Here is a 23,862-nt window from a genome sequence, read left to right as displayed (position 1 = left end):
ATACGCCAGCTGTGCACGCCCGCGCTCGTGACAGCTGGACAGGATGACTCAGTCTCCTCGGCGCTGCCGTTGGCTCCGAGAAGAAGGTCTGTGAAGTTTCCGAGGTGACGGCGGCAGTTCCCACGTCGCCCCGACCGCCGCGCGAACCCTTCGCGATGGACTTCTTCCGCAAGGCTGCGGACGCTGTCGGCGGCCTGATCCTCGACTCGGACTCGGACTCCGAGAGCGAGCGCGGGGGCGCCGCCGCGGGACGCGCCGGGCGGCGAACCGCCGCCGAGAAGAACGACAAGACGCCGATGGACGACCACTGGACCGACGGGGGAATGGACCTCGGCGCCGACGCGCGCGGCGCGAGCGGCTCCGACGACGGCGCGCCCCCCGAGGGAGCCGACGGATCTTTCGAGACGAGCGACGACGAGGGCGACGAGAAGCTCATCCCGGACGCCGTCTGGGGCGCCCTCGCCGCGGCGCGAGGCAAGATCTCGGAAGTCGCATCAACCGTCCGCGCGGACGTCGCCAGCGCGGTGGAGGTGGTGCGTCACGACCTGTCCGAGTTTAACGACCGAGCCGTGGACGAGACCGCCGCGTTCGCGGGGGACGTCGCCGCGGCGGAGTACTCCGCGGGCCTCGGGCTCGATGCGAACCTGGGCGACGGCGACGACGATGACGACACAGCTGGCGACGATGGACCGAGGCTCGACCCGGACGTGGCGCGCGCGTTCGACGCCACCGTGGACGCGCTCGACGACGTCGGGCACAGGGTCGAGGACTTTGGCGTTCGCGTGCTCGGCGCGTCCAAACGATTCTTCAAGAACCTCAAGGAGGAACTCGCGCTCGACGACGAAGACGACGACGAAGACGATGAAGACGACGGGGGCGGGTTCACGTCGAGGGTGGGCCTCGGAGCCGGCGCGGCGGCGGCGGCGGGGGGCGGCTTGGCGGCGAAGTTCGCGTCCGATCGAGCGAGCTCCAAGCCTCGCGCCGGCTCCTCGAACGCCGCGAACCCTAACCCTAATCCTAACCCTGGGAGGCCCAAGCCGCAGACGCTGGAGCAACGCGTCGCGGCGATGCAGCGCGACTCGGCGACGTACTGCGACGAGCCGGAGGACCTCGCGGGATTCGAACGGTGGACCTCGGGTTTCGACGCGGACTCTCCCACCGTGCTGGACGAGATCGAATCCGTGCTCGAGGGCAACGCGTTCATGGCTGAGCTGCAGGCGAGGATCGTTCCGCTCGTCGTGACTCGCGAGGAGTTCTGGCAGAGGTACTTTTACGCGTTGCGAAGGATCAAGCTCGAGTTCGGCGTGGAGAAGGAGGAGGAGGATGAAAAGGATGAGAAGCAGGAGGAGAAGAAGAAGGAAGAGAAGGAGGAGAAGAAGAAGAAGGAGGAAGAGAAGAAGGAGGAAGATGAAGAGGAGAAGAAGGAGGAAGAGCAAGAGGAGAAGAAGAAGGAGAAGGAGGAGGACGAGGAGGGTGGGAAACAGATCGAGTCAGAAAACGCCGAGGAGGCGCCCGAGGCTCACTTCGAGACCGCCAAGCCGCCGGCGCATCCGCGCGTGGCGGCCGTCTCCGCCGCGGACTCCGCCGATGAGAGCGGCGTCACCTCCGATGGCAGCTGGACCAAGGTGCAGAGCGACGGGGAGATTGTGGAGAAGGAGGCGGCGACGGCGGAGGGGAGAATGAAAGGCGTGGACGATTCCGCACCCGCCGAGAAGACGGGGAGGGAGAAGGAGGCGGTTGCGCCGCCAGTCGCGAAGGAGCCCGCGGCGGCGGACGACGAAATCGACGAGGACTGGGGGATGGACTCGGACTGACTCCGGTTCAACAGGTCGTCCAGGTGGAGCTTCCCGTAGGTTTGGAAAGAAAACAGACCTCAAACTGTCAAATTCACATGGGACAAGCACTCTCGCAAACTAAATTCAGCTCAGCTTCAGTGAATGCGACGCGGCGCCGGGATGGCCTCTCACCCCCAACGCTGGGTTTTGTTTCAGCAGGTTACCACAACTGCTCGAGCCAACCCCCACATGTAGGGTCCGGCTCATTTGCTTTGAACGGTTGTGAGGTTTTGATACAGCAGGTTACCACAACTGCTCGAGCCAACCCCCACATGTAGGGTCCGGCTCGTTTGCTTTGAACGGTTGTGAGGTTTTGATACAGCAGGTTACCACAACTGCTCGAGCCAACCCCCACATGTAGGGTCCGGCTCGTTTGCTTTGAACGGTTGTGAGGTTTTGATACAGGTTACCACAACTGCTCGAGCCAACCCCCACCTGTAGGGTCCGGCTCGTTTGCTTTGAACGGTTGTGAGGTTTTGATACAGCAGGTTACCACAACTGCCCGGGGATGCTCTTCCCCCATTCGTAGTGCATTCTTTACGCGAGGAGAACCGCCGACGCCGCCAGGACCACCGCAGTCACGAAGCGAGCGGCGCGGGAGGTTCCCGATTGAGCGGGTTCCAGGGTAGGCGGCGGGGGTGCCGACGTGGGCGGCGCGGGCGCGGGGGACAAAGCCACGACCTCATCCACCTGCGCCTCAAACGTCGCGACGTCGTCGGCTTCGACGCCGGGGATGACCTTGAGCTCCTCGATGGGATCGACGGAGGCGGCGGATGTCACCCCCTCGGCGCCGCTCGCAACGAGGGCCGCTTCCGCCGCCTGGAGTGCGTCCACGCTGATCTCATCCTCGGTCATGATGAGCTCGGTGTCGTAGTTTTCGGCGAGGAGGCGGCGGCCGCGGCGACGCGAGGTCACCTTCGTCGCGACGCATTCGCCGAGGCTCGAGTCCATCTTCGAGTCCTCGTAAAACTTTAAGCAGGCTGCCTCCTCCGTCAGCGCGGCTATCTTCGCCTTCAGCTTTCTCACCTTCTTGCCTTCGAGCGCAGCCTTTGCCAGTTTGTCCGCTTTTTTTTGAAGCTTCTTTTCAATCTTGGCGAGCATCTTCTCCTTGGTCTCCTCGGCCTGCTTCTTCTTCTCCTCGAGTTTCTGGGCCTTCTCGTCTGCCGAGAGATCTTTCTTGTTGTTGTCGTCCTTCATGTCGTCCTTCTTGTCGTCCTTCTTGTCGTCCTTCTTGTCGTCCTTCTTGTCGTCCTTCTTGTCTTCGCTCGGTGGGGATCCAGAGCCAGAGCCAGAGCCGGAGCCAGAGCTCGAAGAGCTGGACGAAGCTTGCAAGCGTAGCGGCCAGAGCGTGGACTGCGTCGGACACGCGGCCGTCTCGACGACGGTCATAGGGTTCTCCACCACGCCAACGTCGCGAGCCGGCGGATCAGCCGGAGACGTCAGCGGACACCAATTGTCCGTGCCGCAGCCCGAGCCCGACGACCAAGTCGCCTCCACGGTAGTCTCGCGCCCACCCTTTCGGTTAGGGACCCAGATGGGCCCGTCGACAAAGTACTCGTGCTTGTCGCCCGACGGGAAGAGGCGGAGATAGAGGTAGGTGTCGTCGAAGAAATACGTTGTGCCGGCGTCGTCGCCGCGAACCTCCTCGACGCTGGACGCCGCCGTGTACGTGTACACGTCCCCCGAGCCGCTTCCGTACTTGCGCGTGATGGCGAACGTCGTGCCCGATGGGTACTCCGTGGCGATCATGAGCACCTGCTTCTCCGCCGCCAGCTGGACCTTGTCAATCTCCAGCTTTTTGGGCGCCGCCGTCGAGGCGCTGTTATCGCCGGACTGATAAAATCGGATGAACCAGCCACCGCGCTTAGAATGCTCGAATGGACCGGTTACCTGCGCCTGACCAGACATGGGAACGCCTTGAGCGATGGTGTCTCCCCAGTGCGTCAACCTGCCAAACTCCTTTTTGGAGTCTCTTGAATCCTGGTTGTTTGGCACGGGCATAAAGGACCCAACGTTTACTTTACCTTGGTCGCAGAGCCAGAACGGATACTCGGATTCGGTGTGCAGGGCGCATCGGTCGTCGGCTGTGTTCGTGCCTCTCGAAATCGCCTCATCCAGACCGGTGAGTTTGTACCACATGTTCGCAGGAAGGTGGATGAGATCATCCGAGTCTCCGCCTGAGCTCACCGAGTGGATCATCCCGGCAGTTCCGGCAATTGTCGGTGCGCACGGCTTATTGTTGTTTTCTCTTCTTAGCGTCATGCTTCCATCGGCGTCGCTGAATGTCATGTAGTACGTCGAGTACGTGTCCTTGGATCCAACGTCGTAGGAAAAAAGTTTCTTCTGGTCGGGGGCATCCACGTAGGTGATGTTCCTGAAGATAATTTGGTGTTGATTGATGTTAACACCATGAGGAAACGACCAGATCTGCGCCCTCCTGATCTCATAGGTGTCCATCAAGGGGCTCGCCTGAGAGCCACAATCGACGATCCAGTCCTCGACAAGATGTTTCTGTCCCGTGTCGTAGCTGCGGAAGCCCTTGAACTTCATGTCGGGCCACATCTTCTCGTGGAGGGTTGTCGCCGGACTCATCGTTGCAGTCCCGTCTGTGTTATCAGTTCGGCACTTCAGGTACACGTTACGGAAGCTTTGCTCCCCAAAGGCGTTCATGGATCGGTCGCCTATATCAACCACGTCAACATTGTACCACCGGCCTCGGACGTTCCAATCTCCGTTGGCCACCGGGCACAGCGCAGCCCTTGAGTTCACAAAAATATTCCACGTGTCGGTTCCGTCCACGATGGATTTAGGATGCCTCTTGTCAGAGCTACTCGTAACGCGGGCTGGGACATATTTGAGCTTGTTGCTGTCGCCTGCATCCTCGTATAGCATCCCACCGACGTAGAAGCACGGAGCCAGGTTCCAGAACCAGCCGACGCTCCTACAAGAGTTGCCGTAGAACCCATCTTCCATTGTTGGTCTGTCCTCGGGGACGTAATCGCTCGGTGTGAACGACCCGCCGTTGATCACCTTTCGGAAACCCACCATGGTGAACCCAGCGAATCCCCCGCCGGCGACGGCATTGCCAGTGATGTTGTTCTGAAGGTTAGAGAAGTAGAATGGCGACGCGGCCACGTCTGCAGGAATCACCGCGGGATGGCTGGCGTCCTCTTGGAATTCATCGTTCGTGTTCTGGCCCGTCATATCCTCTGCAAAGCCGATGGGGTGGACGTGGGAGCCGAGGTTGAAGCTTATCTCGTTGGCCTCTTCCTCGCCCGATTCGAGGTAAAAGGCGTGTCCGATGACGTCGTAGGCCACGTTTCTGGTGACCAGCGTGTTGTTGGTCGAGTGAACCACAAACGCGCGGTAGTAGCTCTCGTGCACCGAGCAGTCGGATACGAAACTGTCGACGCCACCCGTCCCGAGCATGTGCAGGTGGACGGGATACCGACCGACCTCGTTAGTGCGACCCATCCGGTGAAACTCAACGCTCGAGATCTTCGCCGTGCTCGAGTCGCCAGCCATGAGGTGGCCGCCGTGACCGGTGAGATAATACGGGCCGCAGTTACTCGAGGGCGTCCCGCCTACTTCGCAAGTGTAGGACGGGGCGCAAGGGACGTCGGAGCGTTTGGTGTCGGCACAAATCGTGTTAGCGGGCTGGGCATCGGTCGGTACTGAGGTTGCGTCGCCCCGAACGACCACGTTTCGCGAGAGCAGCGCCACCTCCGCCTGGTACTCGCCGCGGGCTGCGTAGTGCGAATACGATAGCGCCGACGCGAGCGTCACCTTACCGAACGAATGCGTCGCTCCCTCAACCGTCCGCTCGTCGCACTCGACCGCGGATATTGTTCGCTTTTCGTTCATGTTGTGTCGGCGATGGTCCTCTGCGTGGGTGGTGGTGATGAGCAGGACGTCGCCCGCCGCCCACTCGACGCATTCGTACAGCACAATCGTGGTGTCACCCGCCGCCGCCGTGGTCGCCAGTCTCGTCCACGTGGGCTGACGCAGCGCGCCGTACATCTCGACCGACCCCGACCCCGACGCGACGATCCCCTTGTGGAGCGCCGACGACGCAGCCGGATCGGACGCCGCGCCAGTCAGGGTGATGCGCGCGGTCTTGGTGGACCCGAAGCGACAGGTTCGCGAGCCGATGCGAAGCTTCCCGAGGACCGAAATGCTCGCGGCGTTGAGCTCGACGTCGGCGTTCGCAAACACGAGCTCGGAGTCCGTGGGGATGACGACGTTTCCGACGGTGGCGTCCGCGTCGATGAGTACCTTTGAGTTCGCGGGCAGCGTGTAGTCTGGCGCCGCGCCACTCGGGGGCGTCCACGCGACGAGCCCCGGTTCGTCCCACGGACACGCCGACGGCGTCGCCTGCACTATCTCGCGCGGGAGGGTCATGACATGCGTCATCTTCCCCGCCGTCTGCGGCGTTACCCACGAATCCGATGAGGCGCATTGCACCCCGGGAGAGATCGCCGCCACCAAGAGGGTGAGGAATGAGATGATGGACCGCCGCGAACCCTCCATGTCGCCCAGCTCGCGAGCTCGAGTCTGCGAAGGCAGTGCAACGGATCGGACTCAAACCCAGAAAAACGTCCAAAAACGTGGAACGTGGGGAAAAACGTGGGGGAAAACGTGGGGGAAAACGTGGTGGTTATGACAAATATCCTTTCTGTGGTTGCCGTCAGGAGACGCAAAAAGCAGACTGGGCGTCCATATGATAAAAGTTAACGGTTTTCCCAACGTTTTTGCTCGGCGGCGACCGACCCACGCACGACCTCATAGTCTTGCGCGCTCGGGCGCTTCAACTCGCTCATCGGACGAGATCGGACGGCCTGACTATGCGATCATCACGTCCGATCGTCTCGCTCGTGGTCCTGCTCGCGTTGTGCGCTCGGGGGGTCCACGGCGCGACCTATTACCTCGATCAGGCGTCTGGCAATGATAACAACGACGGAACCTCGCTCGGCACCGCCTTCAAAACGCCGGATAAGGCCACCGGAGCCCTCAAAGCGGGTGACGAGCTGCGCATCGTGGGTACACTCACCAATCCCTCGTACAATTCGACTTACTCGTTTACCAGCGCGAGCGACCCGCATCTGTGGCACGGCGAGACCACCCTCCTCGTCAAGGAGGTGCACGGCGACGCCGACAACTGGATCACGATTACCTCGCACGATTCCTCCACGGTGCTGAAGGGCGACGGGGGCAACATCATCCGCGTTCAGGATTCATCCTACGTCAGACTTCGCAACCTGGATGTTCACGGCGAGGTAGATAACATCCCGCTGGCCACCGCCAAGGCTGTGCAGTTCGTGTATAAAGACAACGACGTCATCAAGTACCGCGTCCCCGAAAACATCTGGAACGACCCAGAGAAGGTTTATGCTGAAAGCCTTTCGAAGCTGGGATCCAACGTCCCGCGCGTGAGCTACACCGACACTCGTGGCGTGTGGGTCAAAGACTCGCACCACGTCGAGCTTTCGGGGTCCCACGTTCACCACATGCCTGGCGGCGGGATCCGTTTTGCGGACTCAGAGTACGGTTGGATCTTTGACAACGAGGTCGATAACTGCGCCCGAAAGTCCTACTCGGGCACCCACGCGCTGGTGGTCACCTATGCGACCGACAAAATGACACGTGAGGCGCCCGATGGGCAGGAAGACTACCGCGCCGTCGTCGTGCGCAACAAGGTACACGACAACTACAACGAGATCTACTCCTGGGTCGGCACCAAAAATTTCGTTCATCCTAAAATCGACGAGGGCAAGGGAATCTCGCTGCAGCGCAATACATTGTTCAAGAACGGTGGGCGGATCCTGGTGGCCAACAATATCGCGTACTGGAATGGATTCAGCGGCATTCACAGTCAGGACGGGGACAATATTGACTTTTTCAGCAACACCGCGTACATGAACAGCTACACAAACACAAAGGGTGAATACAAAGACTACCCGAATGAGGCGGAAAACGGCAAACACGTTTCACATCGCTCGGGGAACAACGTCGGGATCAGCATCCAGGGCGGGGATAACTGCCGAATCGTCAACAACATCGCGTACATTGACACTGGCTGGCGAGGGATGGCCATCTCAGTCTCCAACCTCAAACAAGTCCCCGTGGGCAAGAACAACATCATCTTTGGCGTGGACGAAAGAGTCACGCGCACTGGAACTGGCACTGCGGAGGATCTCAAGCATGATATTGATTTCGACAAATTCGCCACGGGAACCGTCGAGAAAGACCCAAAGTTTTCGAGCGTTACGACCTTCCGCCTCGCCGCGGACTCCCCGGCGATCGGCGGGGCTAACGAAAGCTGGTCTCCGTGCGAGGATTACTACGGGAACAAGCGAAACCTCTCGGATCCGAGCGTCGGAGCCGTCGAATTCAACTGCAAGGATGGCGCGTGTGGCGATGCGGTGTCAACGGGTGTCGACCGCGCAGCCATTGGCGCGTGCTACGCTCTCGGCAAAGATGTCGCCGATGCAAAAGAACCCTCTGATGACAAATCTCCACCGAGCGAAGACAAGAAGGACGACAAGAAGGACGACAAGAAGGACGACAAGAAGGACGACAAGAAGGACGACAAGAAGGACGACAAGAAGGACGACAAGAAGGACGACAAGAAGGACGACAAGAAGGACGACAAGAAGGACGACAAGAAGGACGACAAGAAGGACGACAAGAAGGACGACAACAACAAGAAAGATCTCTCGGCAGACGAGAAGGCCCAGAAACGCGAGGAGAAGAAGAAGCAGGCCGAGGAGACCAAGGAGAAGATGCTCGCCAAGATTGAAAAGAAGCTTCAAAAAAAAGCGGACAAACTGGCAAAGGCTGCGCTCGAAGGCAAGAAGGTGAGAAAGCTGAAGGCGAAGATAGCCGCGCTGACGGAGGAGGCAGCCTGCTTAAAGTTTTACGAGGACTCGAAGATGGACTCGAGCCTCGGCGAATGCGTCGCGACGAAGGTGACCTCGCGTCGCCGCGGCCGCCGCCTCCTCGCCGAAAACTACGACACCGAGCTCATCATGACCGAGGATGAGATCAGCGTGGACGCACTCCAGGCGGCGGAGGCGTCCCTCGTTGCGAGCGGCGCCGAGGGGGTGACATCCGCCGCCTCCGTCGATCCCATCGAGGAGCTCAAGGTCATCCCCGGCGTCGAAGCCGACGACGTCGCGACGTTTGAGGCGCAGGTGGATGAGGTCGTGGCTTTGTCCCCCGCGCCCGCGCCGCCCACGTCGGCACCCCCGCCGCCTACCCTGGAACCCGCTAAATCGGGAACCTCCCGCGCCGCTCGCTTCGTGACTGCGGCGGTCCTGGCGGCGTCGGCGGTTCTCCTCGCGTAAAGAACGCACTACGAATGGGGGAAGAGCATCCCCGGGCAGTTGTGGTAACCTGCTGTATCAAAACCTCACAACCGTTCAAAGCAAACGAGCCGGACCCTACAGGTGGGGGTTGGCTCGAGCAGTTGTGGTAACCTGCTGTATCAAAACCTCACAACCGTTCAAAATGAGCCGGACCCTACATGTGGGGGTTGGCTCGAGCAGTTGTGGTAACCTGCTGTATCAAAACCTCACAACCGTTCAAAGCAAATGAGCCGGACCCTACATGTGGGGGTTGGCTCGAGCAGTTGTGGTAACCTGCTGAAACAAAACCCAGCGTTGGGGGTGAGAGGCCATCCCGGCGCCGCGTCGCATTCACTGAAGCTGAGCTGAATTTAGTTTGCGAGAGTGCTTGTCCCATGTGAATTTGACAGTTTGAGGTCTGTTATCTTTCCAAAATCTGCATGAACTGAAGGTCGCCTTCTCCGAGCGCGAAAGGTCCACCACCCACTCACCATGCGCGCGGGTCGCCCTAGCACCGCGCTGGGGCGGGTCTCGTTCGGGCGGAATATTCCCGTGAACCACGAGTCCGTCGCGTGGGCGCATCCCGAGAACGACCCAATCGACGACGCTCCGCTGGACCCCTGGGCCGACGATCCCGAGCTGTGCGGCATCCCCGGCGGTCACGCATCACGCGATATAGGACGGCACGAGGAGGAGGCCGCGCCGGGGCGCCGCCGCACGCCGCCGAGATCCCCGTCGCCGCTCGCGGGCGCGACGTCCGGGCTGGTTCGGCGATGGGCGCCGAACGCGTGGACCGTGCTCGCCGCCGCGACGCTCGTGCAGTCCTGTGCGGGCCTCGCCTACTCCTTCAGCGTCTACAGCGGATCCCTCCGCGAGGTGTACCAGTCGCAGTCCGCGGTCGACCTCCTCGGGTCATTCAAGGACGTCGGAGCGTACTTCGGCGTCCTCGGCGGCCTGGTGTTCGACGCGTTCGGACCGCGAGTCACCCTGCTCGTCGGCGCCGCGATGCACACCGCGGGGTACCTCGGAGTCTACGCCACCCTGCGGGGCGACGTCCCGGGTTTCAAGAATGTCCCGCCGCTGTGGCGAACCGGCTGCGTCATCGCGCTCGCCGCCAACGGCAACTCGTTCTTCGACACCGCCGTGCTCCTCGCGAGCATGAACAACTTCCCGACGGAGAAGGGAACCGTCGCGGGGCTGTTGAAGTCGTACCTCGGGCTGTCGTCGGCCATCTTCGCGCAGCTTTACGTCACCGTCGCGCCGCCTCATAACGACGATGACGCTTCGACGCCGAGGCCCGCGGATGGCGCGGCGGCGGCGGCGAGCGGCGACGACGCGCGCGCGCGCGTCTTCGTGCTCATGATCGCGCTCGTCGGCGGCGCCGTCGCGACGCTCGCGGCGCCGTTTGTCCGCGAGGTGGGCAAGCCGGACGTGGGCGCCGGTTCGTCGGTGATGAGTCGCGGTTCCGACGCGGCGGCGACGTTGGCGAAGCTCACGACGTGCACGGTCGCGCTGGTGGGATGCGCCGCCGCCGCGGCGGCTCTCAACGACGCCTTTGGGCCGCTTAAACGCGTCGTCAACGTCGCGCTCACGTGCGTCGTGCTCTTCGCGCTCGCATCGCCGACGATGGCTCTGTTCGCGAACGGTGAGTTTTCTTTATTTATTTTTTATTTTTGTACTGGTATATATGGGCAATTCGACTGACGTCGCGTTTTCTTTACAGGGAAGCTGTCGTGCGGCGTCGCCAAGCCCCGAAGCGCGCTTCGTTCCAAGCACGGGCGGAGGATGCGGGGTACCGACCGGGGCCCCGGGTCATCGCGCGGCGGTGGGAGGTCGGTGACGTTCGACTCGTCCGCGGACGTCGGCGCTTGGGACGACGGGGACTCGCTAGGGAATCCGCTGCTGCGCGGCCGGGGGACGACGACCGACTCGGGGTTCGTCGACGACGACTCCGGAAACTTTCCATCCGACGACGAAGAAGACGCGAGCTCGCGGTCGTCGGACGAACGCGGTCGGCTCGGCGACGACGACGAGTGGGCGGCGAATAGGGCGCAGATCCTGGGCAGGGAGGGCGCGTTCCTCCACATGCGCGACGAAGGAGAGCGCGAGGGTGACTTTGACGGCGACTTGGACGTCGTTCACGGCGGGATGGGTGGTTCGGCGCCTCTGATGTCGGGTACGATCGGTCACCACTCGGCGGGTATCGAGCAGCCGCCCCTCCTCGGGCGCGACTCGTCGAACCTGACGCTTTCAGAGTGCGCGGCTTGCCCCGAGTTTTGGCTGCTGTGGTGCTCGATCGCGGCGTCATCCGGGGCGGCGATGGCGCTGGTGAACAACATGGACGCCATCGCCGCGTCCGCCGGGGTGGGCGATGGCGCCGCGGCCGGGATGGTGTCGCTCTTCTCGGTGTGCAACTGCGTCGGGCGGCTGTGCGGGGGATCGGTCTCGGAGTGGGCGCTTCATAGGTACACAGTACCTCGACCCGCCGCGCTGTGCGTCGCGCAGGTGGTGGTGGCGATCGGGACGTTGGCGTTACGCGTCGCGCCGGTTCGGGGAGGCGTTTTCGCGGCCGTTTCCCTCGTCGGGTTCGCGCTGGGCGCGCACTGGGGATTGGCGCCGTCGATGTCGTCGGAGATTTTCGGCGCGAAACACGCGGGCGCGGTGTACGGGGGTCTGAGCGTGGCGCCCATGATCGGGAGCTACGGCCTGAGCACGGGGGTGTTCGGGCGGATGTACGACGCCGTCGCGGCGGCGCAGGCGGCGGCGGCGGGTGTCGGTTCGGATCTATCGACGGGGAACTCGACCGTCCCCCCGGGGGGCGGTGACGCGTCGGCATGCGTCGGTCCCGATTGTTTCTCGGGCGCGATGGGAGTGTGCGCGGCGTTTGCGCTGGCGGCGACGGTGCCGTGCGCGGTGGTCAGCGCGAGGACGCGGCACGTGTACGCGTATCACCGGCGGAGGATCCTGGCGTCCGCGGAGCGAGCGGTGGTGTATAGCTAGTAGCTACTAACCCGTAGTAGCGCGAAGGTGCCGTTCACAACTGCCATCCTCCAAACCCACAATTACCATTATGCACTGCGCGCCCAAAAGTTAACATCAACCCTTCAGAGGCAACATCACCAGCACCGCGGGGCGCGAGGCGACCCTGACCTTCGTATCGAACATCGGAGCTTGACCGAATCCCGCGCCCGCCTTCGGGGCTGCTAGTCCCGATTCGCCATGGACCGACCGGCGAGGGTGATCCACGAGCTAGTGGGCAGGGCGGCATTGGAGGTGGAGTTGGGCGACTGGATCAGCCTGGAACCCCGCGAGGCCGCGAAGCGGATGATGACGCAACTGTCTTCGCGTCCCGAGTTCAAAGAGGCTATCGCGATGCGCACAGAGTCCGTTCCTCAAGAGTTCCTCCAGAGTGCGCACATCAGCGACGGCCAACACACTGCGGGTGACGATGGGGACCGGGACGATCCAAACGAAGCGGCCGTCGAAGACAACCTCGTCGGCTGCGAGGTAACCCTCAAGGGCCTCAAGTCCGATCCTGATAAGAACGGCCGGATCGGAAAGGTCAAGGCGTGGCTCCCCGACCGCGGGAGGTTCGCGGTGGTCCTACTAACCGACGACGGCTTTGAGGAGCGCGCGAGGGGGCCTTTGGCCCTGAAGCCCGACAACGTCGAGAAAGTAGAGAAGGAAGGGGGTGCTTGGGGTGAGCGGGGCGTCGCGCACGTTGAGCATATCCCCGGCGCGGGTCGCGGCGTCGTCGCCGACCGTGAACTCATGTCCGCCGAGCGGGACAATCTCCTTTGCGAGCCAGCGTACGCCACGGCGGTGAATCGCAAACAAGCGACCACGAGGTGCCATCGTTGCTTCGCGATGCTGGCCGGTCCACCGTTGATCGAATGCCCCTGCGCCATGGCAAGATACTGCTCGAGCGAGTGCCGTCGCGCCGCGCGGGAGGATCCCGGCGATCACTGCGCGGAAGAATGCGCCAAAGGCGGTCTCTGGACCGCGATTACTCACGAAACTCCCGTCCTCGCGACTCGCATAGTGCGCAAGGATCGAGACGAGTTGAAGCGAGGCATCAAGCGGCGTCGGCGATATACAGATCTCGACTGGCGCGGAGTGTGGAAGGCCACGAGAAAGGACGACGAGCGCCGCCGCGGGGTCGTAGCACAGGCGTGCATCGCGGCCGTGTGCGCGGGGCTCGACGAGGGAGACGTGTTGACGGCGTATTTGGTCGCCGATGGAAACACGTTTACCGTAAAGAGACCGGTTGGGCCAAAGCCGGTGGCGCCGTACGACTGGCGCGAGATTTTCACAATGGCTGAGTGCGCGGTGGCGTCGGCGCTGTTCCTCGACGCGTCGATGCTGAATCACTCCTGCGAGCCGAACTGCTTCGCCAGCTTCCCGGGTCGCGAGATGAGGATCCGCAACACGGAGAAGGTGCAAAGCGGGGGGCAACTCTTCATTTCTTACGGACCGGTTGCGGGAGGCGCTCCGCGAGACGTCCGAAGAAGCCTACTGAGCGATGCCTTCGGATTCGAGTGCAAGTGCGTCGCATGCGTCGGTCGTGATCGGGTCAGCTCTATCGACTTCATGCGATTGAAAGAAGCAGCGATGGAGCACGATGACCGAGCGATGAGCCTCGTCCAGAGCGGGGATGATTCGCCGGAGGTTTTGCAAACGGCGACGTTGGCGGCTCGAGAATCGATGGGGCTTCTCCATCAGTTGTACCGCTGGCCAAGTCTCACGCTCGCGATGGAGGCTGCTCGCGTCGCGGCGGTGGAGTCGGCGTCGGCGGGATGCGTGGTCAGAGGGTGGTCGGAGGGCAGACCGAATGGAAGAGTCAGGGGGGTGATTTTGACGATGGCCAAGGACGCGCTCCTGTGCCTTGGCGCACACACCGAGAAAAGGCGCGACCGAGGCGAGGCTGACGGCGTCGTGGAGAGAGCGCGTGATTTCCTGGTCAACCTGCTCATCTCGCACCGGCGTCACAAGCCCGCCGGCTGGGACGACGACAACGTGTCCGCCCAGGTCGCCTTCTTCTGCATGATGCACGAAATACACAACGGCCCGAACCCTCACCAGTAGGGTCAGAGTCGCGACCCAAGATAGAGAAGTTGAAATTTTCGCGTTGTTACAAATCGTTTTTACACGGTAGCCGCGCGGGGCTCATCGTCAGCCTCCGCGTCCGTCGCCGCCCGTTCCTCCCCCCCGGCTCCGCCCTTGACGCGGTACACCAGCCTCGCGCCCCCCGCCGCCCTCTCCTCCCCGCCCGCGCCCACCGTCTTTCGCTCGTCGTCGGCGGCGAAGAGCGAAAGCCCGAGTCCCCTCCTCGCCGACGACTCGTCCACCACAACCTTGACCACGTCCGGCGCATCCGGTACCTCGAACATCGCCTCGGTGAGGAGCCTCTCCACGAGCGTCCGCAAGCCCCTCGCGCCCGTCTCGCGCCGCAGCGCCGCGCGCGCGATGACCCTCAGCGCGCCGTCCGTAAACTCGAGATCGACGCCGTGCATGCGCATCAGCCGCTGGTACTGCCTCCCGACCGCGTTGCGAGGGCCCATCAACACGCGCACGAGCTCGTCCTCCCCGAGCGAGCGCAGGGGCACGGTGACCGGGAACCTGCCCACGAACTCGGGTATGAGGCCGTACCGGACGAGGTCGGCGGATTCGGTGTCCGCGATGGCGTCGTCGGCGGCGATTCTCCGCGCCTCCGCCGCCGCGTGGTCTGCTTCTTCTTCGCCATCTTCGTAGTTGAAGAAGAAGGGTTCGCGAGACGCGGCGGACTCGCGCGCGCGCCGCGTCGCCATGGACGGGAGAACGGATCCGTCCGCTCCCTCAGCTAACGAAGGGGGTTCGTCGTCGGCCAATCGCGCGCGAGTCGCGCCGAGCGCCGACGCCAGCGACGCCGCCGTTTGTGACCGGTCCAATCCGGGGTCGCCAGCTGGCGTCTTCTCGCCGTCCGAGACGCCTCCCGAACGAAGGGGACGATCGCGCGCGGCGGCGCGCTCGTGCGCGTTATTATTCCGCCGTTCGTCCACCACGTGCTCCAACCCCGAGAACGCGCCTCCGCAGATGAACAGGATGTCTGAGGTGTCCACCTGTATGAAATCGCCCCTCGGGTTTTTCCGTCCACCCTTCTCCGGGACGTTGACCACCGTTCCCTCCACCATCTTCAGGAGCGCCTGCTGCACGCCCTCGCCGGAGACGTCGCGCGTGATGGAGAGGTTCTCCGACTTGCGCGTCAGCTTGTCGATCTCGTCGATGTAGACGATGCCGCGCTGCGCCGCCGCCAGGTCGAACCTCGCCGCCTGCAGCAGCTTGTGCAGCAAGCTCTCCACGTCTTCTCCAACGTACCCAGCCTGCGTCAACGTCGTGGCGTCCGCGATGACGATCGGGACGTCCACGAACTCCGCCAGCGTCTTCGCCAGGAGCGTCTTTCCCGACCCCGTCGGCCCGCAGAGGAGGATGTTGGACTTCTCCAGTCGAACCGCGTCGAGCTGTTCGGCGGGGGGCACCGAACCCGAAGAATCAAACGGGCAACCGTTCGTCGTCGTTCGGTCGACTCGGTCAGCAGTGCTCGTGGATGCCGCGGCGGTGTTTTGATACGCCCTAAGGCGCCTTCGTTCCTCCTCGTTCCGCGCGTAGTTCGCCGCGGCGGCGCGCGCGGCGGCGGCGGCGACGTCGTCTCGGCCGGCGACGTCGTCGTTCACCGGCCACCACGCCTCCGTGCTCGCCTTGTGTTGAACGTATCGATCGCCGCGCCCGTCGTTCCCCGACGCCGACGCCGGGTCGTCGTCGTGGGTGCCGCGGAAGTGGTTATCGACACGCGGCGGCGGCGCGTCGCTCGCTGTTGAACCCGGCGACTCCCGACGAAGAGTCCCGTCCCTCTCGGCGCTCCACACCCGCTTGTAGTGGTTATACACCGCCACCGCGAGAACCTTCTTGGCGTGCGTCTGCCCCACGACGTACGCGTCGAGCATCTGGACCATGCGCCGGGGCGTCGGTAACGACGCGAGCCGCGCGTCGAAGTCGGCGAACCGAGTGCCGGACGGCGGCGAAGCCGGGTCGCGACCGCCGCCGCCGAATGCGCCGCCGCCGCCGCCGCCGCCGCCGGTGCTCGGAACGCCAAAGGGAACCCCGCCGCCCGCTCCCTCGACGGTGGCGGTGGCGCCGGTGGCGGCGTCGCTCACGCCGCCGCCCGGCACGGCCGTGGGGAGCATGCCGTGTGACGTGAATCCCATCTTAGGGTCGACGGCGCGCGCCGCCGCCGCTCGACTGGGCATGGCGGCGTAGATTCCTTGGGCGTCGGCGTCGAATCCTCCTCCGCTCATGTCGTCGTCCGCGGGACCGCCGCGGCGCACCGGGTCCTTGCACACGTCCTTACAGCTGGCGCACCAGTACGTCGGGCCGGAGTCCGCGGCCCCGCCGCCCACCTCGTTCGGGAGGAGCGCCTTGGGCCACATCGGCTGCACCGCGGAGCTGCACGTGGGGCAGAGCCCGCCGCGGGAGGCGCCGACGACGACCGCGGGGTTTCGCCCGCGGTCGTCGTCGGACCCGTAACGTCTCGCGCCGATGATCCGCGGATCCGCGATGAACGGCGACCGCGGCGGCGTCGGTCGCGCGAGCGCTCGGGCGGTCGGCGCGCGGCGGTCGCTACCCGCCCGTCCCGCACAGCGGAGGAACGAATGGCCCGCGTGGCCACCGAGGAGGGGCTCGGCGGAATCGCGTCGGGCGCGCGCGCGGAACGCCGCGCGGGCGACCGATGCGGCTCGGCGCATCGTTGGCGAGATGAACCTTCGCGTTCTGCGCGAGACGCGCGGGGTAATTCGGCGTGGCGACGCGCGCGCGCGTCGACTCTGCCGCGACGGACCCCACCCGCGGAAAAAGCCCGCGAGATTGTGCTGCGGCAGATTTTCTCAGAGACCCACAACCTAAACTTTTTGTGCCAGGTCAGACGCTCAAAATTTGATTGGGCGATGCCGCCAAGACCTGAGGATATTGTGGGAGGTTCGACAGTCGAGACGCCGCGCGCTGAGACATCCGCGCCGTCTCCGTTCGACTGACCGCCATGGCTTGCTGCGGCAAAGACAACGAAGAGAAGGAGACCGGGGTGCGTCTCCACCGATCACGCGCCCTCGCGACCCGCCACGAACGCGCGGAAACCCACGCGCCGCCCGCGGGCAATTCTCGTTAACTGTCTTCCAAACTGGGAAACCTCGGCGCAATTTCGACCGATCATGGCGCGCGGTCGTGGCCGGCGACGGCGCGTGGATCGCGTCGAGGACGCGCCGACGACGCCCGCGCGCCAAAACCACCCCGCGTATCGACGGGGTCGCGTCGTTTCCCCGCGCGCGCGCCGCTCACGAGGCGCGGCGCTCCGGTCGGTCGGACCCAACGAACCGCCCCGCTCGCTGTCAACAACGGCGCGGCGGGGTGGCTGTGATTTCCCGCCGATTCAACCTCGATCCTGACCGCGCTCCTCCGCGTCACGTCTCCGCAGCTCATCGAGAAGCGCAGGTGCACCGATGTCCTCTTTTGCATCATCTTCGCCGCCTTCTGGGGCGGCATGTTCATCATCGGCGGCACCGCGCTGTCCCAGGGTGACCCCAACCTCCTGACCTACGGCTTTGACTCCGTGGGCTACCTCTGCGGCACCAAGCCCGACCTCTACGCGCAGGACGCCAACACCACCGGCATCACCGCGCCCGATTTCTCCAAGCGCGAGGTGCTCCACTACTTTAACCCCACGCAGTACTCCACCATGACGCTCATCCCCGCCGACTCCGTTTGCCTCGAGGCGTGCCCCACCACGACCATCGCGTCCGGCTTGGTGAAGGCGGCGTTTACGTGCGATTACTACGGCAAGTCCGGCGTCACCGTCAGCAGTCCCCCGGACTTCTGGGCCACGGACTACTACGATAAGCTCAGTGCGCTCCAGCAGCTCAACTCGCTCGCGATGTCCGGCCCGTGCTACCCCAACTTTGTTCCGTACACGCCGGTGATGAACCGATGCGTTCCGACGGTTACCGAGGAGCAGCTGCTCCTCCTGTCGTCCGCAAACACGGGTAACACCAGCACCGGCGACATCACGTACATGCTCGCGTCCATGTCCGGCGACAGCGACAAGATCCAGGAGTACCTCGAGGATCTCCTCAAGGCTTGGATGGTTATCGTCCTCTGCGGCTTCCTCGGCGGCTTGGTGTTCAGCATCGTGTGGATGACCTTCCTCAGGTACTTTGCCGGGTGCATGGCTTGGGTCACCGTCATCTCCTTCAACGTGATCCTCATCGCGCTCACGCTCTACTGCGCCCTGAAGGCTGGACTCATCGGCGCCGACGAGGTGGGCATCTCCAACAGCGGAACCTCGAGCAACGCCACGCTCATCGGCAACACCACCTCGTGGTCCATCGGCGAGGACACGGAAAACGCGGAGACTTTCGAATACGTCACCTACCTGATGGCGGCCATCACCGGCCTCGCGCTGCTCTTCACGCTGCTCATGATCCGCCGCCTCATGATCGCCATCGCGGTGCTCAAGGTTGCCTCGCAGGCCATCGCCGCCATGCCGCTCATCCTCTTCTCCCCGCTGATTCCCTTCGTGCTCAACGTCGTTTTCTTTGGCTGGGCTTGCCTCGTCGCCATCTATCTCTACGCGTGCGGCGACCTCAAGAAGGACGACGCGGGTAACGTGTCCATCAGCTGGGACGAGACTCTCCAGTACATGTCCCTGTACCACCTCTTCGGCATCTTCTGGACGACCCAGTTCATCGTCGGCCTCGGCGTCATGTTCACCGCGGGCGCCATCGCGGCTTATTACTGGCAGCGCGAATCCATGCCCAAGTCCCCGATCAGGCGCTCAATCCACCGCGCGGTCAGGTACCACGTTGGTTCCATCGCGCTCGGCTCATTCATCGTCGCGGTGGTTCAGTTCATCCGCGCGGTGCTCGAGTACATCGACCGCAAGACGAAGAAGATGCAGGAGGGTAACCCGATTCTCAAGTACGTCATGTGCTGCGTCAAGTACTGCATGTGGTACCTCGAGAAGGTTCTCAAGTACATCAACCGCAACGCCTACATCCTCGTCGCCGTCAAGGGCTACTCCTATTGCTACTCCGCGATCCACGCCATCAAGCTCCTCATCATGAACATGGCTCGCATCGCCGTCATCAACACCGTCGGCGACTTCCTGACCTGGCTCGGCAAGATTGTCGTCACCGGCATCTGCGGCATTCTCGCGTTCCTCATGTGCGACATGAGCATGTACACGGACCCGGACTCCGCCAACTACCTCACCTCGCCGATCCTTCCCGTCATCGTCACCGTGTTCATCGCGTACCAGGAGGCTGACATCTTCATGGGAGTCTACGAGATGGCCGTCGACACGATCATGCTCTCCTTCTGCGAGGATTGCAACACGTCGGGCGGTCCTCACTACGCGCCCCCGCTCCTCATGTCCGCCCTCGGCAAGAGCACCAAGAAGACCAAGCCCGGCGAGTAAGACAACGAGCCAACGCTCGAACGTGTTGAACGCCGTGCTCTTATTTAATAAGACGCGTGCTAATTCCCGTCGCCCTCACACCTCAAACTCTCACACCTCCGCGCCGCCCCCCCTCAATCGATCGGCTTTCTCGGCGTCCTGCATCTTCGTCACCAAACCCTTGAATCCCACGTCGCACGCCTTGCACGCCCACTTACAGTCCTGCAGCATGAATCCCGGGTTCTTCTTGCACTCCCCCGCGTTCGCCCACGCCTTGCACAGCTCGTGCTTGTTGTCGCAGCCCGGGGGCGCCTTCGGCGGCGGCGGCGCGGTCCATCGAAACGGCCTCGCGTGTATCCACTTCGTCGCCGTCCACTTCTCTCCCCTGATCACCGGACACCCCGCGTGCATGCTGTGCGGGTCGATCGCGTTCTCGTTGTTCACCGACCAGAACAGCAGCCCGTCCCCTTTCCGCGGCTTCACCGCCACGTTACCCTCTGCGCAGTCGCTCCACTTTTGGCCCTCCGCCCACTTTCGAAGCTCGGGCGTCATCCACTCGCTGTCGGGAAAGGCCGTCTCGCCCCCTTCCTCGACGTCGGACAGGTACAGCAGCACGGTCGCGACCCTGTGCCCGCCCTCGGCTGCGAGTTGCTTCCCGGACGCGGACGTGAGCTCGCCCACGTCGTGGTGCGCGTCGTATTTTTGCCCCAACCCGTACTTTAAGATTTGCATGTCCTCGCCGTGATACGCGGGCAGCTGCGTGACGACGGCGAGGCGCTCCTCCACCTTGGTGACGATGTCCCACGTCCCGCGGTTGAGGAACGTCTGCTCGGATGTTCGGATGGGGTCCACCTTGGACTGCCCGGTGACGGAGTCGATGACGGTGGACCGTCGGACGCGGGGCCGCGCGATCTCCAGGATGCGGTCGCACTCCTCGTGCGACATGAAGTTGTGCAGGTGGAAGGCGCGCGGGTACCAGGAGACCGGCTCGATCCAGTAGCCGAGCTGCGTGAGCTCGGCGGATTCGCCGGTGGGTTTGTCGCCGCCCGCTTGGGACGCGTCTCCCGCTCGGGGCCGCGCCACCTCTCCGAGCCAGCCGATCAGGCGCTCCTCCTTGGCCGACGCGGCGCGCGGGAGCAGCGCGCAGAACACCGCGAGGAGCGAGAGCGCGGCGAGGCGAGGGAAGAGGCGCGGCTCCGTCGCGGCGCGTCCCGAGATCCGATCGCGACGCGGCATGACGCTCGGACGAGGGCGCGCGATCTACACTGCGGAGTTCTCCGATCTGGCCACGAGGATCCTCGGATCCGAGGAAATCAACGACGACAGGGCCGTCGACTCTCGTTTTTCGAGTCTCGCCTACTTGTAGTCTACTTGTATTGGTACGCGCTACACTTCGCGGCGAGGGCGTTTCCGTCGTCACTTCCTCACCGCGCACGTCCACTCCCCGTCGTCCCCAGGAAACAGCCACCAGTCCAAATCGGATCCCTCCTGCACGCAAGCCGTGTAGGGCGGCGGGTGATAAAACTCCAAACCAGTCGCAGCGCTCATGTGAAACCTCACCTGGTGCCGCTCCTTCCACTTGGCGAACAGCCTCGGCGCGGGCAGCATCTGAAACGCGTGATCCCGCATCTCGTCGTTGCTCACCAAGAACGCGTCGTCCCCGCTCGCCACCGCGGCGTAGAGCCAGTACCAGTCGTCGTTCGAACCGGCGGGGCACACGAAGAGCTCGCCGCATCGCTTCCACCCGTCGAGAAGCGCCTTGGCTCGTGGATGGTTAGCGGGGCCGCCGCGGACCCTTCGAACGTGGAGGAAGTTGACGGGGACGTCGACGCCGGGTTTGGAGACGAGCGCTTCGACGTCGATGTCCCCGGCGTCGGTCAGTCCGAGGTCCTCCGGTGAGTCACCGGGTGGTGAGTCACCGGGCGCTGAGTCACCGGGTGGTGAGTCACCGGCCCGGTTCGGCTCGGTCGCGGCCGAGGGCGCGGGCTCGGCACCCTCGGCACCCTCAGCACCCTCGGCACCCTCAGCACCCTCGGCACCCTCAGCACCCTCGGCACCCTCGCCGCACGCGTCGCGTCGCGCGGCGTGCGTGTCCCTCGCCAGCGGCCGCAGCGCGTTCATCGCCTTCTCCACCTGGTTAAAGTTGAACCGCGACTCGTGAAAGTTTTGGTTGTACATGCCCACGTTTGCGCCGTCAACCAGGTACGGCAGCGGGCCCCGTTTCGCGAGCCAACGGACGAACCCGTCGAACGACGACTTCGCCTCGCGCTCCCGCGCGAGCTTGCCGATCCCCGCGAGCAACGCCGCGCGGTCCGAGGCGCTGAGGTTGATCGCCGCGAGCTGCATCTTCTTCCCCGAAGGAGTCGACGAAGCCGCGCCCGTGGCTTCGTCCACTTCGGCGGACGCCTCCAACCGCCAACCCGGGTGTCGGTCGAAGAAACGTCGCGTCGATTCCACGAGCGGCGTCGAAAGCGTCCTGACCTCCTCGCGCATCCGCCGCAGGAGCGCGAGCCCGTCTTCCCATCGTTCCGCGTCCGCGTATGCGTTGAGCAGTACCGCGTATTCCGCCTCGGATATCTCGATGCCCGCGTTGGCAATCTCCGCCTCCGCCTCCAGCGCGCCCTCGATGTCGCCCTTCATGCAGAACGCGTGCAGCGCGGGCGCGAACGTTCGGAGCTTGGGCGTGAGCCTCTCGTCGATGAGCCTCTTGACGACGTCCAGCGCCCTTCGGGGTTCGCCGCTCGCCGCCTCGATGCGCGCGAGGGCGGTGTAGGTCATCTCGGTTCGCTGGACGTCGAGCTCGACCATCTTGTTGAAGATGGCGTTGGCGCGCTCGGGGTGCACCGCGTCCTTGGGAGGAACGACGACCTTCGCCGCCGGCGGCGTCGCTCCGTCGGCGGTTTTGGCATCGTCCTTGTAGTTGCCTCCCGTGCTCGTCCCGCCGGAGCACAGGTGGAGGAGGACGTTGAAGGAGTGCGGCTGGAGGGGCTCGCCGGAATCGACGGCGGCGTCGAACGCGGCGAACGCCGCGGCGGTGTCGCCCTTGGCGCACGCGACGTCGATCTCGCGTCTGGCCGCCTGCCCGGGCTTGGGCGCGAAGTTCTGCGGAAGGGCGGACGATGGGGGCGATGGGGCGCGTCAGGGACGGCGCGCCGGGCGGACGATGGGCGCGAGAAAGGGAGCGGCGGGCGGCGGGGGCGGCGGCGGTGGGAATGGGAGCCCGGCGGGGCGGGAGTCGCGTCGAACGGGGTTGAGCGACGATGCCGAGGGAGGGATCGAGCGGACCTTCTTGCGCTTCCGGTCCCTGCTGCCGCCGCCCCAATCGTTGTTGTGTCGTTTCTGCCCGACGTCGGCCATGGCGCGTGGGGTGCGGAGGCTCCCGCGGCGTCCGGAGCTTTGCCCGAAAGTGCCGCCTCTCCGCTCGGAAATGCCGCGAAACGGCGAAACACAACTTGTACAAACCGAGCGAGATGAAGGGATAAGGCTGCACACAGGCGCCACCGCACGCCCGTGTGCACGCATCGGCTCGACAGCGCCGACCGCCCCGAGTGCACGAGCGCACGGCACCATGTCCGAGGCCAAGCCGTCGTCCGGCGACGCGACGCTCGACGCCCTCGTCCGCGATCTCAGCGCCAAGGTGAGAGCCACCGACGGCCGATGGGTGGAGGAGAACGCGCCGAAGGACGGCGCGAAGAGCATCTACGACGACTTCGAGGGAGCCATCGCGTCCGCGCCCCGCATCGACGGCACCCCGGGGGGCGCCGTCCAGTCAGCCGCGGACGCGCTCGAGGAGCAGCTCGCGGCGTTCGACGCCGGCGGCGTCGGCAGCGCCGGGGTGCCCATCGTGGACATCGACTCGATGGACGACGACGCGATGGGCGCGATGCTCGGAGGAGGCGGCGCGGCCGCGGAGTTTAACTCGTTCGCGGACGACATCGTGGCGATGATGCTGCGACACGAGGAGAAGAAGCGCGCGGAGGGCGGCCCCGCGCTGGGCGAGGCGATCGGGTCGGACCAGGGCGGCGGGTTAGCTGGCAAGTTTGACGCCGTCGGCGATGAGATGGGGGGGCTGACGATCGCGGAGAAGGGACGCGAGGGCGGCGACGGGGAGTTGAAGGGTCTGATGGCCACGCTGTCGTCGCAGCTGCGCGAGGAGAAGGCGAAGAAGGGTGGTAAATGAGTGGTGAGATGAGACGCGCGACAA

General features: G+C 64.1%; 9 protein-coding genes across 9 annotated transcripts; 5 read left to right on the top strand and 4 right to left on the bottom strand.

Annotated features, from left to right (window-relative positions):
* Positions 1-152: 152 nt before the first annotated feature.
* On the top strand, positions 153-2,725 carry MICPUN_108976 (hypothetical protein). Its single transcript, XM_002508614.1, has one exon. It carries the CDS (start codon positions 156-158, stop codon positions 1,812-1,814), a length of 1,659 nt encoding a protein of 552 aa, XP_002508660.1. The 5' UTR covers positions 153-155; the 3' UTR covers positions 1,815-2,725.
* Positions 2,373-6,365, bottom strand: MICPUN_102558 (predicted protein; the record flags this gene model as incomplete). The annotated part of the gene is made up of 1 exon (XM_002508344.1): positions 2,373-6,365. The coding sequence occupies one exon, from the start codon at positions 6,363-6,365 to the stop codon at positions 2,373-2,375; it is 3,993 nt and encodes a 1,330-aa protein (XP_002508390.1).
* A 3,308-nt stretch (positions 6,366-9,673) lies between these two features.
* MICPUN_61724 (hypothetical protein) lies at positions 9,674-12,181 on the top strand (the record flags this gene model as incomplete). Its single annotated transcript, XM_002508613.1, has 2 exons — positions 9,674-10,826; positions 10,905-12,181. 2 exons carry the CDS (start codon positions 9,674-9,676, stop codon positions 12,179-12,181), a joined length of 2,430 nt encoding a protein of 809 aa, XP_002508659.1.
* Positions 12,182-12,400: 219 nt separating this feature from the next.
* On the top strand, positions 12,401-14,266 carry MICPUN_61723 (hypothetical protein; the record flags this gene model as incomplete). Its single annotated transcript, XM_002508612.1, has 1 exon — positions 12,401-14,266. The coding sequence occupies one exon, from the start codon at positions 12,401-12,403 to the stop codon at positions 14,264-14,266; it is 1,866 nt and encodes a 621-aa protein (XP_002508658.1).
* Positions 14,267-14,325: 59 nt separating this feature from the next.
* MICPUN_61722 (hypothetical protein) lies at positions 14,326-16,959 on the bottom strand (the record flags this gene model as incomplete). Its single annotated transcript, XM_002508343.1, has 1 exon — positions 14,326-16,959. The coding sequence occupies one exon, from the start codon at positions 16,957-16,959 to the stop codon at positions 14,326-14,328; it is 2,634 nt and encodes an 877-aa protein (XP_002508389.1).
* A 943-nt stretch (positions 16,960-17,902) lies between these two features.
* MICPUN_108972 (choline transporter like family) lies at positions 17,903-19,750 on the top strand. Its single transcript, XM_002508611.1, has one exon. The coding sequence runs from the start codon at positions 17,943-17,945 to the stop codon at positions 19,677-19,679; it is 1,737 nt and encodes a 578-aa protein (XP_002508657.1). The 5' UTR covers positions 17,903-17,942; the 3' UTR covers positions 19,680-19,750.
* A 133-nt stretch (positions 19,751-19,883) lies between these two features.
* On the bottom strand, positions 19,884-20,642 carry MICPUN_71136 (predicted protein; the record flags this gene model as incomplete). Its single annotated transcript, XM_002508342.1, has 1 exon — positions 19,884-20,642. A coding segment is annotated over one exon (759 nt), but the record flags the coding sequence as incomplete, so codon positions are not given.
* Positions 20,643-21,074: 432 nt separating this feature from the next.
* Positions 21,075-23,015, bottom strand: MICPUN_102553 (predicted protein; the record flags this gene model as incomplete). The annotated part of the gene is made up of 2 exons (XM_002508341.1): positions 21,075-22,760; positions 22,944-23,015. 2 exons carry the CDS (start codon positions 23,013-23,015, stop codon positions 21,075-21,077), a joined length of 1,758 nt encoding a protein of 585 aa, XP_002508387.1.
* Positions 23,016-23,085: 70 nt separating this feature from the next.
* Positions 23,086-23,838, top strand: MICPUN_61718 (predicted protein; the record flags this gene model as incomplete). Its single annotated transcript, XM_002508610.1, has 1 exon — positions 23,086-23,838. The coding sequence occupies one exon, from the start codon at positions 23,086-23,088 to the stop codon at positions 23,836-23,838; it is 753 nt and encodes a 250-aa protein (XP_002508656.1).
* Between the last annotated feature and the right edge of the window lie 24 nt (positions 23,839-23,862).

This window comes from Micromonas commoda, chromosome 10 (genome assembly GCF_000090985.2).
Source record: "Micromonas commoda chromosome 10, complete sequence".
NCBI lineage: Eukaryota > Viridiplantae > Chlorophyta > Mamiellophyceae > Mamiellales > Mamiellaceae > Micromonas > Micromonas commoda.
This window is presented reverse-complemented; position numbering and strand designations above follow the sequence as displayed.